The sequence below is a fragment of the Perca fluviatilis genome, chromosome 12 (assembly GCF_010015445.1).
Source record: "Perca fluviatilis chromosome 12, GENO_Pfluv_1.0, whole genome shotgun sequence".
Taxonomy (NCBI): Eukaryota; Metazoa; Chordata; class Actinopteri; order Perciformes; family Percidae; genus Perca; species Perca fluviatilis.
In genome coordinates, this window is record NC_053123.1 from 23,562,711 (window position 1) to 23,580,845 (window position 18,135).

At 39.2% G+C, this 18,135-nt stretch overlaps 1 protein-coding gene across 4 annotated transcripts in view; it reads right to left on the reverse strand.

Annotated features, from left to right (window-relative positions):
* Positions 1–18,135, reverse strand: part of fgf14 (fibroblast growth factor 14) — a 110,878-nt gene that overhangs the window by 23,973 nt on the left and 68,770 nt on the right. For all 4 annotated transcript variants that reach the window (XM_039818108.1, XM_039818107.1, XM_039818110.1 and 1 more), the window contains exons 2-3: positions 12,721–12,831; positions 11,481–11,584 (exon numbers count right to left, since the gene is read on the reverse strand). In XM_039818108.1, the coding sequence (XP_039674042.1) occupies positions 11,481–11,584; positions 12,721–12,831 (215 nt within the window). The remainder of the gene's footprint in view (positions 1–11,480; positions 11,585–12,720; positions 12,832–18,135) is intronic.

Genomic DNA, 18,135 nt, shown 5'->3' on the forward strand with positions numbered 1-18,135 from the left:
GACGCAAACTGAATTTCGTTGTCTTTGTACTTGTACTCTGCACAATGACAATAAAGTTGAATCTAATCTAATCTAAAATCTAAATGAGGTCCACTTGTAGCAAAGATTGCCCGGAATATACTTTGAACAGTGAGGAGAAAAATGGGCAAAACGAGCAAATGAGCTGCTAATTATGCACCAGAACCCAGAGATGGGAAGTAACGAAGTACAAATACTTCGTTACTGTACTTAAGTAGATTTTTCGGATATTTCTACTTTACTTTACTATTTTTTTTTGTGGCGACTTTTTACTTTTACTCCTTACATTTTAACACGAATATCGGTACTTTCTACTCCTTACATTTTTAAAATTGGCTCGTTACTTTAGTTTTTTACAAGAGGTCGTAATGTCGGAGAATAGCGCGGACACGCGCCTCACACCGCGAGCGGGCGCGTGCGCCACACAGAAAAAAGTGAGAGAAAAGAAAGAGAGACTGCTGTCCGGAGGATAATCAGTTGAGTATGTTGTCAGTTCATGTAAGCCTGTTGTTGTATTGGTCTATAGTTCCTGCACAGTAAAAGTAGGTTAGCTAGTGATTTAGTTGTTTGTGTTCTTCACCTGTTAGCTAGGTTTCACGTTGCTTGTAAAGCATCAAAAGAGAGAAGTTGTCTCTGTCCGTGTTTTACAGACACACCTGGGGGGGGGGGGGCGAAGTTTGAAACCAGCATCAGCTTTAAATACGGTCCTAATCTAGTCCTCACTAACAAGTTTCAAATAATTTTCATGATTGAAAATGAAGAAAACAGAGATCCCAGAGATTAGGCAGACAAGCAGCAAGACATTCCCAATCATCCCTGGCCTTATCTGAGAGAGATGTTTGAGATAGGCTAATAGGCGTCAAGTACGACTCCTGGCCAATGTGCTGTGTAACTCTACAAGTATGGGGAACTTCTTAATTAATCTATGTTTAGTAATTCATATTGTATCCTTTATTTTCTTTCTATATTTGAGCACACACACATACATGTAGATTCCTTTAAATGTTAAGGGGACGATTAAAAAAGAGAAACTGGATCTGTGAATTCTCACAGAATCACAATTGAATTCATATCTTGCTACTCAGTCAGAATCTTATTAAGCTGGAGCCCCAGTCTCTGTCACAATAATCATATATGTGATGTTTGGCAGACATCCATTTAAAATGTAGACAATGGCGTATAAAGAGCCTGTTTTTTATGTCCACTGAAGTTTCTCATCTTGCACTCTAGTAACGTGTGTGGTCCAGGTAGCTTTGCATAAAAAGTGGTTGTCATTCGCAAGGCTACTTTTACTTTTATACTTTAAGTACATTTCAAAGCCTGTACTTTGTTACTTTTACTTAAGTAAAGAAGTTAAATCAGTACTTCTACTTTTACCAGAGTATTTTTTAACAAAAGTATCTGTACTTCTACTTAAGTACGGGAAGTGAGTACTTTTGCCATCTCTGGCAGAACCTCTCAAAGTCATTCAATAGGGTCAGGTCAAACAAAACAAAATTTGACCTGATGATGACATTAGAGGAAAAGTTAAGACATCATAAATGGTTATTCCAATTTAACCTAAGGGGGATAAATCTCTGTACCATGTTTGCACAATCCATCCAAATCAAATGTCATCAGAATCTATCCAATATTTGCGATCATTTTACTTAAAATCACAAATGTAAACCTCATGGTGCTACTAGAAAAATCATGAGATAACCAAAGTCATTAGGTTCATCCTCTGAGAACCTTGAATGTCTGTACAACATTTTGTGTTAATCCATCAAGTAGATGTTGAAAGGTATGGCTAAAAACCGCATTGTGGTTGCAGCATTGTGGTATTTGTTATCATCGCATATTTTTTCATCATCTGATTTTCACTATTTTCATACTATTAAAAGAAAATACCAAGTCCACATAAATAATATACTTCCACAAGGTTGAACAGGCTCATCTGGATTGGCTGAGCATATATATATATATATATATATATATATATATATATATATATATATATATATATATATATATATATATATATATATAGTGTATATGCCAGAACTGGAGTTACAAAATAGATAGCTGAGAGGACTGATAAGTGCACGATACCACGGGGGTTTGCGAGTGATCCACATCCAGTTACTGTTTGGATACCGAGTTCCTAAGCACTACTTGTTGCTTTACGAGCCCTCATCCCTTTCACTGCTCATTTGCACATTACACTGCTCTTGAGGCAACAAACACAAGTGTTCCATTTGTATTTGCATGGTGCTTGACATTTACACACTGGGAAAGCAATTAGGCCAGAACTAGGGGTCATTAATACAATGAGTAGGCTAGACGTGTTTGCTCTGATAGCTACTGCAATATGTATTCATGAAGAAATGACAATGATGCCATCCATATTTCAACATACTAACATATCCTCTGAGTGTCTCACAGAGGAACAAAGATGACAATCTGAATTCCCTGTTCCTTGCGCCTACTCATCTTCTGTTTCGGCGGCCTGAATCTAAGCAGTATAAAGGCCAACTCTTTGAACAGGCATTTTTCAAGCTGTTTCAAAGGGGGGGGAAACAGAACACATGCTATGGCACTGGATACAAGAAAACATTAACAGAGACTCATAGTGCTCGGTATGAATAAGTGTTGCAGATGCAAATTCATGGTAAAAGATGCATCACAGGTTAAAAAACTGACTGAGTAAGGGAGTGATACTAAGTGCTGACATGAAACAGTTTAACTATTAGAAGGGTAAGTGGAAAGGACTGCAGTCATCATGAGTGAATGATTCAAGTCTACAAACTGCTTTTAAACTAAAAAAAAAAAGGTTTTTTTCTTTGTCATGCTAACGTGTAATTGTTGCAGTCATCTTTTCAGATGGTTTTGTGTGTGCAAAGGCAGCAGGAGGAGCAACAACAGGTGTATTGTGCATCAAGGCTTTTACTCCGGAAGTAAGTTTAACTTCGTTCAAGGTATACAGTATGGCTAGTGAGTGTAATTTGAAAGAGTTATTACTTTAGTAAAAACCTTTCACCGTATTTCCTTTTGACCATAAATAACTTGAGTCATTTCCCCTGGAGCAGTGAAGGCTTTAGGCCAATATCCACTTCAAATTCAGCAACTTTTGTGACAGCAGTTGTGAATGTAGATTTGAACTACAGTGTTGTATTTTGTTGAGCTTCTGACAGAAATTAATTCATAAATGGGCCACTCAAAAAAAAAAAAAAACCTGTGATATTTTCTTTTCCAGGCAATTTATTAAGATTAAAAGTATTTGCAGAAAAGGCTTTACTTTTCCTACGTTTCCTAACATTTTCAAATGCCTCAAAGTGCTTTTAAAGGCCGTAATTTTAATCCTTTATTATTGTATTTATCAATTCATGATTGAAAGAACTTGACTAAGAAATATAAGTAATCATTTTCAATTACCATGCAGCATGTGTGGTAATAAAAAAATATTACTTGTGGTAATCAATTAAATTCAATTTAGCACAATTTGGAACATCTTCTTTAGTATCTAACAATTCCAGCACTTAGTGTCGAGATCAGGACGCAGATTATTTAATTAAATTAATTAAATTGCCCTTTAGGGATAAATAAAGTTGTTTGAATTGAATTAAACATTTCCAGTGTCTTTTAATGTAATAGCCATGGAGAACACAAATGTTAGTACTCTGCATTCGATACAAGGTTTCCTTTAACCATGCATGATTACTACATTTATATTCCTGTGTGATTCTAAAAGACGGTTATGTTTTGTTGGATGATGAGTTTTTGTGTTAAAAAATGGTGAATGCGTTTAGCAATGGAGCAACTGACGAATGGGGGCAACACGCAGAGGTTGTCTGCATGCTACACTGATTATATTGACCACAGCAGGGCTTTCCCTGCCAAACACACCGCTGACTTTCCTCTCTCTCTTTTTCTCTCCCGTCTCTCCTTCTCCCAACCAGTCGATGCAGTATTTGTAGTCTTTCCAGTATCCTGTCTTCCCATTACCTGTCAGAAGCTAATAATGTATAGCTATCTCTGCAGCATCCATACCATGCCGACTAACCACTATTCTGTGTGTTTTAGGCTACTCCATTTTAATAGAGATGTAAGGATTATCCCAGATGGATTAGGGAGATTCAGCGTAAGCTCTAGCTGACAGATCGATAGTTGGCTGATGGCCACAATGGCAGAAAGTCAACCCACTCAGGGAGGAGAAATACAGCTGGAACATGCTTCTATGAAGATCCATATAGATAAACAACTTCAGGGATGCAGAAGAGCAATTTATGGGAAGCTCACAGAGGCTTACACAGGCTCTCTGAGCAGCCAGCATGCATACTTCTATAACTGTGCAACTGTACAGTACAACACTGACTGGTAAAGGAAATAACACTATGTAGCATTGATGTGGAGCCATCATAAAAGAAAAGCACTACAATAAAGCAAAGACTCCCATGGCAAAAGCTAACAGATGTAAAATGGAGCAGTTGCAAGCAAAGAGTGACTTGCAGATGAGAGTCATCACTACAAAACGTGTATGACAGCTCTTATAAAAACCGTAAGAGAACAGCTTGGAATTATTTTTTCTTATTTGAAAATGAGGTTTCTTTTGTGCACTATGTACTTTCTGGTTACATATGCAACACTGTCACATAGCACACATATTAAAAGTCATGTGCAAGTATGTTATTAGGTTTCAAGTTTCAGGAGAAGAGGAAAGTCGCAACCCAATAATTGGTCGATTGGCCTGCAAGCATGAGGCCAGAAGTGGGGATTAACAAACATCTATGAGGAATTGACCATTTTTAGCAAATAGTTATAGATTTGGCAGAAAAGGCTCTTCTCTTTGAGGGAGCTCTTAAAGAATATGAGCAGCGAGGAAGGTTTTGCTGGGAGAACTAATCCCCCCCCCCCCTTAAAAACACATACATGGAAATTAAATCTTAGTTAAATTGACAACTAGCACATAAATACTATGCTGCCATTTGCATGTATCGCATGAGAGAATTAGCAGAGTTTTGAAAAAAAGTGGTTATAATGTTATAATATATAAGGTTATTATTTTGGTATGATTCAATGCTATTAAGCAGCTGGTCCAGCTAACCTGATGTACAGTGTCTCCCCTTCAGCTATCTGTGCTATTTATTTTGCAATGGCACTGTCGCTGCATCAGGGGCTTAGCACTGCCCAAGACGATTGTGATTGGTTGAAATACAAACAACACAGAGTGTTTGTTTCCACTATTCTAGAATGTTAACTCGTGCAGCTGGACTAATACTCCAGTGCTGACTCAGCGCTGTGCTTATATGTCTGACAATGTGAGACTAGTCAGCTGGTAGCCAAGAAGCTGACAAATGAGCCACTGATAGTGAAGCATGAATGAATTTGATGCTTATCGGCTAATGCAAGCACAACTTCAGTGGTCTCCCTGAACGAACTCTATGCTCCATATACTACAAATATCCACCAGGATTACTGAAGGGAACCTTGCTGGAATCTCACTGGAATTTAAAAGAGATTTAAAACACCAATTGGCAGGTTAATTGTGAAGTTCTGGATTTACAGTGTTAAAAGTCTTTTCATGATCCATTACGTATGCCCTGATATTCCTCCCAGCACTGTGTCACACTAAATTGCTTTAAATAAACCGGGGGAATAACAGAGTGATTGAGGAGTACGGGGAGATGTGACATTAATAGACCTTAAGATGTTGACCTGGAAAGAGATAGAGAGACAAATCAGTTGATCAGCTGTGTTGTGTGTTTATGATTTATTGTTCGGAGAGGCGTAATCTGCACAGGTAAAGACAAACACACTGAGGGGGGACTACCTGTTTATGGGTGGGTGACTCACTGCTGTGATGCTAAACTCTTCTTTCCACTGGAACATCCCAAACTACAACTCTACTGAGCACCCTGAACTGACATGATTCTGGCAAATAATATTCAGATTTTCCAACCTGTACGTTTTTTTTAACAAGCCAAGAGAGTCCATCCATTAGAAAGTCATTAATAACCACAGTGATATTAAATGGTTTGAGGATTCAACTGTCTATTTTTAGCTCCTCTTGGCCTTGACCAATAGTTCACCAGTTCAGCTTTGACGTCTACCTCCGACCATGTTGTTTATTAATGCATGATGCTGCTCTTCCTCCAGCCCGTATGACCGCCACCCTTCCTGACACTAATACTGCAATAAAGGCAAAAGAGAGCACCACTTTGGAATAATGAGGCTCCCCCCCAACTCAACTCTGAGCCTGACTATGCGTCAGAGGTGAAATCATCTTAGTAATTACTATAGGTACTGTAGATCTGTGGGAATGTGGGAATTTTATGGTGGGCACCCTTCTCTGCTTCTGTTAGACTAATGTGATGTTTAAGTGGTTAAAGACTTAAACAGGATTTTTTTGGTTAATGTCAAAAAACATTGAAGTAGTTTTAAATGCATAAATAGTGATACAAAAGATGCCTGTTTTCTGTAAAGGTAGGTGTCACTTCTGTTAAGCAGAATTTCAGCTATTTCTTATTTTCTCTTAGAGACTAACAGTGACTCTTTTTCACATTCATGAGAAAACGAAAATCAAGACAACGTTCGAAAAATTAATGCATTTCCTTGTTGAAATCTTTCTAATTTCCTTACATTTGTTTTATTTATTTTGTCAAACGTGAGAATATCAGTTAGACGACTTGTGAAAGAGATAATTTTCATTCATGGTGCATTTGCAATCAACAACAATAAAACATGTTCACACAAAGCCATCTGTTGGTAGCCTAAACACACACACACACGTGCTTGTACACACTTATAGAGGTGTCACAATTCTGTTGTATTTATGCTCTCCATGTGTAAGCTATAATAACCTTTGTCATATATTTACAGTATCTCTTTTTTATTTTTTAAATTCAGCCCTGGTCACACCAGAATGTGTAATAGCAAAGTTCACCAAAGCATTCTCTAACCAATGTTAACTCATAACATGCTAGCCAGCCGGGAAGATGCCGGGGCTTGTGACAATAAGTTCAGTTTAATAAAGATATACGATTGTACCATTGGCTCTTGTTTCCTAACTGTCTGCAATGTCTCTTTTGTGGAGCAGTTTATATTCCAGCAGAGCATGTGTATGTTGCATATGGTGCAACACAGCTAACAAACTAAACTAGCTTCCCCTGTTTTGAACTGTCTTGTTCTCCGGTCCCTAAAAGGTCAGCACTGTCAAGACTCTATGCTATTGGTCAATGGCACAAATTTTGAAGTCAATGTTCACCGACTTTGAACATGAAACGAAAGATTAGTGCAGATTTCCTTTGCTGCAATTGAAGCTAATTGATTTCTCTGCTTATGCTTGTGTGACCGGGCAATTGAGAGGCTGACCTATTAACTATAAAAATATAAAAGATCCTTATGTAGAAAGAGAAGATGTAACCTGCATGTCCATAAACCTCAAATTTGTCTTTTTTAAATATACTAATATACAGTGATCTCACACTGAAAGGTCATTTTAATAGCATGTGGAACTGAATTATCCACCCATGAAATGCCATGTCTTTGCAAGACACCTCGAGATGAAAGCAAAGGAGCAAAGGGCATCCATGGTAGTGTGTCCCTAATAGATACACTTGAGAGCAGCATTAGAAAAATGGCTAAAGAGGTTGGAAGATGAATAAGAATGTTGGGGGGAAAATATCAAATACCCAAACCTTAGGGACTGGTGGCTTCTCAAAGGACTCTCTTGGTTTCACACCACCGACTTCGGAATAAGCCGCTCTTTTGTATTCTTCCCTACACGTGCACTTTCATTTTCATTCTGATGCAAACTAAGGGAGCCCTTACATCAAGCTCCCACCAAGCTTTCATACTTTCTGAATTGGGCACTACAGGAAAGAGATGCCCTCAGTCTTCAGTGTTCATATCGCTGATGATACAGCCTCTAACAAGTAAATCTAAAGCCACTGCAGTGCTCCAGATTGGTCCTTTCAAGGATTTCATTTCTAAAAGGACCACTCAAGTGATGTGGCAAGTCAATTTGACAATCATGAAAGGTAGCACTAACAAGTGCAGACTCCTGATAAAGAAAGCCTGCAGTTAGAGACTCCAGTGAAGGGAGGAAATGGGGAACTGGCTCTAAAGAAAACCAGCCGACCATGAAATGCCCAACCTTTACACTTGAGAGATGACAGGAGACTGTATTAGCAGGACAGGAAAACAACGACAACAAAATCAACACTAGGGAGTTGCATTCTTTGGAACCATCATTTCATCATGTGTTATAAAAATATAGAATCCAACACTTCCTTGTTTGCTTTTTTGGGGATTTAATATCAGTCCCTACAGAATAATTCCGATTTCTTTTAATATTTTACCTCATTTGAATTTGTCTGTTTTTGTATGAAGACTTATATTACAGTTATCTAGAGACAACCACAATTCGTGTTTCTGCTGCCTTCTACAATAAGCTGGGTGAATGTATCTCCCCTTATTATATTTCAGAAGAAATGTCTGATCCAAGGAGCAGTCTGGAAGAGAAATTAGCTGGGAGTTTATTGGCTTGGATACAAAAGGAGCAGATTAAAAAACGGATGAGACGATTGAACTCCCCTTTATTCCATGGTGTGTCCTTTGTGCCAGGCTGCACAGTCCCTTTGATGCTATCTCTGTCATTCGAGCCGCATGTGGGTGCCTCACACAAAAGAATATGATGCACTACCAGAGGCCTTGAATGAAGTTTCCATTTATTTTCTAAAAGAGTGGCACTCTCCTTTTGATTCACCTCATCTGGTAATAAATTGAGTCTCACTCATTATCAAAGCACGTCATCACAGTAAAAGCCTTAGTGATGTATTATTGTGAAAGAATAACAACTGACCAAGGGACTTCTAGTTAATAAAAATGACCTGGCTTCAGGGAATGAGGCCATATTGTGAAGGAATACTTTTTTAAAATAAAAAAACGGTTGTTGTCTTGCAGATTTTCCCTATATACTGTGCACCCCAGCAACTCCAAAGCAATATGTTCTTCTGCATTAATGTAACCTTCAAAGTAGTTTCTGAAAATGTGAGTGCACAATAATCAAATACCCTTAATGGGCAGAAAAGGTTGACTGTCAGATTCTGGCTTGCGAAGGAACCGAGTGATAATGTGAGGAATGGTTGTACCTTGCTAACAGAGGCACATAGAAAATGCAGAAAGAAGGGGGAGGAGGATGAAGAACATCTTACATCTTACATCTTACAAGGCAGCCATTACCGGAGTAATTCACACACTAAGGAGCAAAAAGAGACCTTTGAGTGGGTGGCTGGATAGTTGAGGTCTGATCAGAACCTCCATTAGCACAGAAATAAGCTGCAAATGGAGCAGGAGAGCTATGTGTAGAGAGGAGCCGGGTAAACCGAGATGAAGGAACACATCGCCCCGACAGGGCTCAACAAGACCCACTTAGTGCTTGGACTAAACATGTCCAGCGGACTAAAAGCACAACATGATAAAGGTCTCTGAAGTAACATAGTCACATTTACAAACACTGCTGCAAAAAGGGGGCTTTACTTTAGTTTGAATGCCAATTAGCAGGAGCATTTATCAGCTATAAAGTATGTTGGTGATCAACTTCCAGGCATCAAAAACACTTCACAATTATTGAATGTGACAAGTGGAGATGCATGGTAAACTAGAAAATCATATGCTAAACACAGACAATCTGTTTAGACGAAGAGGAACAGCCATTACAAGTTGTAACTAACCAACAGAGATATGAAAGGTCAACAGTATGTAGAGGGGGCCGGATATTGCTAATAGGCATGTGACATGATTTAAGCTAGCTGTGTGCTAGTTTTTCAAATAGGGAGTTAATTACTTTTGGCTAAAGGTCCTTTATTGTGTCTGCCCTCTATATTATTTTTGATGTGTACCATATTTTGTATAGACAGATGTATGACTTATACAGCTGTAACTATTTATTTATCTGCAGTAATTCTGTAGAGGAACCACTGAACCATTATCTATATGTATGCATAACCAATATTATCACTTATTCTTGTGTTTTAGATTTTATATAAAACTCTTTTTAAATCCTTTCTCAAATGTATCCTCATGCTTTATCTGCAGTTTTGTCAATTTTAATGTTTCTCTGAATATTGTCTTTTTGCCTTTTGTTGTCATAAGTAAGTTAAATAATAAAACAACATCTTGCTTAAAGTGATTACATCTATTAAAGTTAGGTAGGACAATCAAAATAATATTTTGAAGCTTTACATTTCCAGGTATGCTGCTCGGTCAAACGTGTTTGAGTGTGTGTCTACAAGAGAAAAAAAGATGTGTGCAATCAACAAATCATGCAAATGACACCTTATTGTGTGTTATGCAGTAGAGTGCACCCATATAATATATTAAATAATAATCCCTACTGTGCCATTCCTTAACAACATCCATAGGATTCTAGGTCAATCCTTCTCAAATGAATTTTATTTCCTGGCTTAAGTCAAGCAGTGATTAAGTATTAGAGAATTCCACTGGAATACCAGTGCATTGTACTGTAAGAGAAGTAGCTCCTCTAAACCTCCAAGGTAATAAATGAAGAATAAGATGGCAATCCTTTCTCTGCGCTCTGAGGATTAGGAACAGGAGGACAAGAGACACTGATTCTGATGGATACTCCTGTCTGGGAGAGGAGCAGCACTCCCAATGTTCTTCCCGCTGATTGATTTGAATGACTGAGAGAGGACAGAGTGGAGGAGTGAGACTAGAAGCACTATCTGTGCTGGGCAAGGTCTTATCACCCCCTGGGCTGTCCAGCCCGCAGAAGACTGGTTAGTCATTAACAGTGGGTGACAACAAAGTGAAAAAGAATGGCTGCTCAGTTGTCCTAACTCTGGTCAAAAAAAGATCTGCATTTAAGAAACTTTAAGGTATCATTTACATCATGCTAAACATATTTGTCACATCATCTCTATGCCAATAGCATACATTTAACTAATTTGTATAGACTAACAGACCAACAGATTTAACTTTGTAATATACTGTGCAATAGCATGACAGCAGATCCCATGTGAGAGAGCGAAATACATGTCACCTAATATAAATGTTTTTTTCATATGGAATCAAAACTCTAGGGGCATTCAACCTGATTAATACAAAACTGTATGCATGAATGTCTGCTTAAAGGGATACCTAACCTTCAGTGAAATGCAATTATCCTGTTGTAAATGTGGTAAATATCTGAGACATATTCAGGGTTCTTATTGGGAATACGTGTCTTGCTTTCTGTGAAAATTGATGAATTTACCTATATATACACACATATACTGTATATTTGAATGGCTATTTTTTTATACGTAAAACACACATAGTGCAGATACAAACATGACTGAAATCAGGACACGTATTCAGCATAATGCATTTAAATTGTGTATGTCCTTATGTTTAAACATATTCAAGTACATTTTCAAGACATGCTCAACATTTTTGACAATAGAACAGAATAGCCTGCTTACTGATGTGTACAGATGGCCCTCCCCGTTCATGGCGATGTATAACCCTGTCTTCACGGACTGAATGGCGACAACTCTGAGGCCCACAGGAATAAGGTTGAACAAAGCTGAAAAACACACGTGAACAGGCAAACACACGTACATAAAAATATCACCAGATTTCATGACCACGGACAGACCCTACCATTAATTGAACACACTGAAACATTATCGTGTAATTCATCATCCAAATGCAAGCTGCCGATCATTAATGCATCACAAAGCATAGATAATACAATTGCTAGCTGCTTAGGTAATCTCTGAAGATGAATTGCAGCATAGCTGGTGAACGTGACTAGCCTAGCATAGCCACGCAGATCTACCTGAGAAGTAGCTGTAATTGGGGCCACCACTGGTGCGTGGCAGATCTAATAGGCCTTTTGTTGTTGTAGCAGACTCCCTGGGCCTGGTAGGTTAATAAATAATGTTTGTACTGGTGAGAAAAAACAGGACGGGCCTGGCTGTGACATAATTGTGTGTATATTGAAGACTTAGTACATAGTACATAATGACCTCTGCTGAACCTGTACGTAATTGGTATTGGCAGGTTTAGAGGCTCGGGAAAGGCTGAGAGTACAACCATTGGTCTTTGATGGATTTTGGCCAATTTAAAAAACGTAAAATTAAATGTGGAGCAGTCAGGGCCAACACTTGATTCAATGTTATAGATTTAATGATATGATGCATCTCTTGTGCACAACTGCCCTCTGTTGTCTCTTCAGCCTATCAGATGTGACATGTGCCACATCTCATGCTGACAGCAGTAAGTGACGCAATGTAGAGTGTCAGGCTAACGTTAGCACCAAGCACTGGAATCAAATTAACCACCTAGCCTGGAGCGCTAGAGGAGCAGTGCCAGAACAAGCTAATAATACCCTTTTCTCCCTGTTAAGCCTACTGTTTCCTGGTCCACTTTTCCTCTCAGAGAGGAGGGTAAATCGGTGTGATACTATAGCTGGCATTTAAGAAGACATTTTTGTCCCCAAGGCTGAAAAATAAGGTAAGGTATTGGCCTAAAAGTTAACAAAGCGTGAATGAACGGCCACTGCTTTATTTCTTGCACCTGAGGGATACATCTAGAACAGGGAGTGAGTAAGGCACTTCCTGAAAGAAAAAAAACATTTGTGCTCAAGGAACCTATTACCAGTACCAGTAACTTGATAATTTGATGGAGAAGGCCAACAGTCACTGTCAAGGTACTCACAGGAATTACTGCTGTCATCCTTGGTCCCATCAAGAGAGCCATCTGGGTTCATTTGCAAGTAGTATCCCTGCCTGCAATATAACCTGGTCACTATACCCTTAAGCTGGGGATCTGCAGGAGAGAAAGAGGGAGAAAGAACACAGAGAAAACATTAGTAATCAGCAAAAAGATAAAACACTTGTTACAGGGACTGCTACAGCCAACCAAATCAGCTTCAAGAAATTATTGTTTTCTGGTGGGTTTTAACAGCAACATGCCATGAAACACTGTGCAGAACTATTTCTCAGTACTTGGTGACTCCTGTGTATGTTTATAGGCAAATTCTGGGCACATAAACCCTGCCCTGCTCAGAGACAGGCCATCCAATTATAGGCAGCAGAATTAATCCTTGGTCGCCTGACTCCAATAATGAACCCAACAGCACCCCCTCTGGGTCCACGGTGTCTAGGATCTGAAAGCATCTGTGCTCTTCCTGTGTCCCTTCCAGCTGACCTAACAGGGGAATTAGCCACATACGTACAAATCTCTCACTGCTGCAGTTAAATTGCCCAGCACCACTGCAGCTCAGCCAGTTATGTTGCAATTTAGTTGCCATTTTGTGGGTTTGTAATAACACGAAGAAAAAAGTGAAAGTGAAAATGTAAAAAGTGGTTGCACATTGTGATGTCTCTGGAAAAGGATTGCTTGTGCTCAAGCCGCACAACAATATTTCGTCTTCTAGACATGTGTGTGTATGTTGGGTCATGTGTGTGTGTGTGTGTGTGTGTGTGTTTGGGTGTGTGCATGAAAAACAACTGGGGTCATCTACCATCAACATTATTCTTATTGTAGAGACAGCCATCACACCAGATTTCATTCTAGGAAAGCCCTGGGGAGGTGAACCATTAACTTCACCTGAGCCTAAACTGTGCTCCTTGCAAGAAATGTGTGTGTGTGTGTGTGTGTGTGTGTGTGTGTGTGTGTGTGTGTGTGTGTGTGTGTGTGTGTGTGTGTGTGTGTGCGTGTGTGTGTGTGTGTGTGTGGGGGGGGGGAGCAGAGAGAGAAACTAGAAACTGAGAAAGAAGAGAGAGAGCATGGCCACGGAGGAAAACTCAAGAGGTCTTGCTGAGGGCAGAGAAAGGCTTTTTTTCTGTCAGCGTACAGCTCAAGGCAGTCTCTATTGAAAATGGCTCTGCTGGGTGATGGCATTAGGTGGCTCTGAGACCTTTCCCGACTGCTTGAAAAGGGGAGAAAATGCCTCTTTGCTGGTATATCCGAACAATACATAACGACATTCAACAGCGCTGCTTCTGCTTTGCTGCCTCACCAGAACTATGAAAAGGTGGCTAAAGCAGAATGTGACTGTCATACCTCCGCTACGCATTGAGCAGGTTGACAGGACGGTGACAGTATCTCTCGGGTTTACTATTAATACTCAGTGCAGTCAAATCTTCATCGAGAGAAAGAGGTCACTGTGAGGCCATATATATATATATATATATATATAGAAAACACCTATGGTATATATATATATATATATATATATATATATATATAAAAAAAAAAATATACCATAGGTGTTTTCCTCGAGTAACACAGAGAGAGATTATTTTGTACATACAACTGCCATTCTTGTATTGTTTTGTATTGCAATGTATTGCAGCTAATGAACATTTTTGTTACAATTAAGCTGTAAGAAAGTAGATGAAAAGTTATAGTCACTCTAAGGCAAAATTATGAGATAAAAGTCTAAATTAACATACAGTACAGTAGCATGTCAGATTCTCTAACTAATATTTTTTTCATAATTTTGACTTTGTAAGTCAAAAATTTTAACTTTATATTTCCTAACTTTGACTTACCATACAAATAATCTTTTTAATCAAAACTAACTTTTCATTTATACTATTTTCTTTAATGGCAGAAATGGGCTTCCACAGTTAGTCTGAAAATACAAAAAAGAAGAAAAAAGCCCATCCAAGTTTTCTGAGCCCATGCAACACCTTCAAACGTCTTGTTTTGTTTGTTTTGTTTGTTGAACATTGGAGGTGTTTGAACCAACAAATGTTTGGTTGATGAATGATTTTAAAAACTACTGATTGACTGTCATGTTGCAAAGGGATACATTTAAAAAAACCTAGCGTACATGTGAGTGCACATTGGGATGTCTTTGGAAAATTCCATGTGTTTAAACTGTGCAATATTTCTTAATTTCATCTTAATTTTCTAGTCTAATTGACTAATCTCCTCAATGTCTCAGCACTTCTGTACTTCGTATACCAGACACTTAATATGTAGTCTTGCATTGCTTCGTATACCAGACACTTAATATGTAGTCTCGCATTGCCGACCTACCTCCACAGCGCTGTGGGGGAAGGTCTGGCTAGTCCACACAGCATTCCGGGATGGGAGGAAAATGTGCTCTGGTTTATTGGCATTTCTTTAAACCAATCACAATTGTCTGGGGCGGCTCTAAGCGCTGGACGGAGCAACGGTGCCTCTGCAAAATAGCCTCGGGAAGGAACTTGTTTTGGTGGAACGTGTACATTCAAACATAGTTTTAGACGTGCAAAAGAAAACTCAGATCGGACAGATAGTCTACCTAGCTGTCTGGATTTACCCTGCAGAGATCTGAGGAGCAGTGAACCATAGTCCTCAATATTTTTCCATCTTTCAGCCACTGCAAATGGCAGTGGGATGTCATAGCAATCTAAAGGGCTAAATTAATTGATTAATTATGCTTATGTGCTCAGATACCATACAGTATACAACCTCAAGACCACACACATATTCCATATAATCTTCTGATGAGGGAGATGGGTGAATTTTCACACAGTATAGCAGGAAAACATGGCCACATAGACAAAAACACACTCATGCACACACACAATGCTTTGCACACACATTTGTACATGGATTTTGAATCACTACGCAAATACAAATACTTTTGTGCGGACAAACAAAGTTTGCCAGCCTGCGATCGATTAATGACTTTGATCAGCAGCATTTATACAATGTGTGACAGTGAGATTGATTTTAAAGACAGATCTGTGAGGGGCAATCTGTAATAATTAAAACTGGCATAACTGGTTGCTGGCTGTGTGAATACTCCTTGTTTGTGTAGGTCTGTGTGTGGAGGTGAACTTGGCTCCAACGTCATGCTATAAATCATGTGATGTTGGCTGTGTTCCCTAGGGCGAGCCCGCCAGTATATCACACACGCATGCACGCACACACACACACGCATGCATGCACGCACACACACACACGCACGCACGCACGCACGCACGCACGCACGCACGCACGCACGCACGCACGCACGCACGCACACACACGGATTTCCCCTCCAGTTTTGAACTTCAGTGTTTTTGAGCTGCAGCAAGAGTGAGCTGAAATCTTTAACAGTCTAGCTAATTTATCAAATGGAATAAAAAAACATTAAAAGACATAACACGATGGGAGGATGTGTGAAGTAAGTTTCAGTAATACAGTATATAGTTGTTGACAATGAGGGGTGCACGAATGAATATGTCCTGCATTGAATCATGTCTTCACAAACCCAGCACTTTCTTTATGACTGACAATTTCACATCAGACATGCTAGTGCTAGTACATGCTAGTGAATACCTTAGAATGACATAATGGGTTTTGTAATCCTTACAAAGCTGGCAAATCATCGATGCAACTCATGTTGAAGGTCAAACTTGCTCATTTTATAAAATGTTTCTGATGGATTTGAGGTAATTTATTTTCTTGCAAACCAAGATTCATGGGATATCCCCCATTATTTACATCACAGAGATACGCTCTTATTTTTTTGCATGCTTTATAAAATCAGAATGACAACTATGACAAAGGGGATATGAGGGTGGGAGGATAGAGATGTTGTATGCAAAGCTATGAAGAAAAGTGTTTTTAGAATGACACAGCATTTTCAATTTGCTCAGACACGCTTGATATTGTGTATGCACTCTTAAAAGGGACTGCTTTGAAATTGTCTCTGGAGTTCCCTAAGTCGAGAAGGTCCTTGACTCATTTGCCTTCTTTCTTCTGTTACTCATCGTCTTTTTGTCTTTTTTCTCTCCGTTTCTTTCTCCTCATCCGTCTGTGTTCTCTCTATATAACAGACCAGGATGGTGAAACAATAGTGCTCCTTATCACCTATGGAGTATTCAGACTCTACCGCAGTTGGACTTTGCCAGTTACACTGGTATTAGTTTTTACAACAGAAGCACTGTATGATTCTAGATGCCATTTCTTTGTTTCTAGGGAAACAAAGTGGTGGTTTGGCAGCAGCAGGGGGTTTCCTTGAAAACAACAAGCATCAAAAAGATAAGATCTCAAATCGGGTAGTTCTGCAGCAGAAGTCCTCTCTGTATACATGTATAAATTGAACTGTCATTGTGATATATTTTTTTCTTTTAAAAGGTGGCTTTCCTGCAGCTCCTTTCCTATTTTATTTTCTGTTGTGTCATTCCTCTGTGTGTGTGTGTGTGTGTGTGTGTGTGTGTGTGTGTGTGTGTGTGTGTGCAAAGACACAAGTTTGGCTCAGTGCAAAGCAAACACAGCACAGAGTATAAGGACGTACACACACACACACACACACACACACACACACACACACACGTGGGCACAGCTGTAGTTGTAGACTGCTGTCAGCCCTGCCCTGCCTGACCCACTTTGGATGTTTCTGGAATAGGAGAAGGGCTTTCCTGCCTGCAAAGGAAAAAAAACCTTAATGTTGCTTCTGTTGGTATGGAAAAGTAGACCAAGCAAAGGAAAGCTACCACGCTTTTCCCATTCCTCCTGATATCCACAACTTCTCTGACAGCTCAACAATAGCTCATCTGTACAGACAGCTCTGAAAGCTGACTGATGATGTACTGCTGTGTGCCGCCAACATACTTTTGAATAAACAGTCCACGGCACAGGAAGGCATTCATCTCAAATGGGTTCCTAGATCATGTAAACTAATCGAATGGTCTGATCTATGCAACATGATCTAATGATCTATGGATCTAATCTAGTGAGATAATTAGAGCCAGAGCATTGAGATTATGGGCGAGCCACAGCTGGATGTGCCCACAGCTCACTTACTGGGTTTGAGTGTAATAGGATTTACAACTCAGATCTAATCTCTTAAAAAAATTGGTATGATCACTGGCTCCGCATCTGGTATCAAAATGCATGGGTGATTTAAAATTAAAGCTTATATGACAGAGAAAACGCAAAGTGTTCCCAGCATATTCCCTCAAGTGTTGGATGAGGACAGGAAATCACATCTGTGCAATCTAATGAACAAGGCAGACAATGCTATATCTTTTAAAAACGTTGTGCCGTTTATCTAGGTCTATCAGGTACTCCGTTGTTTTTTAGAATAGCCTGTCATAATAATATAGTTTAAAAGATGAGGACAATTACTATTGATTTTTGATA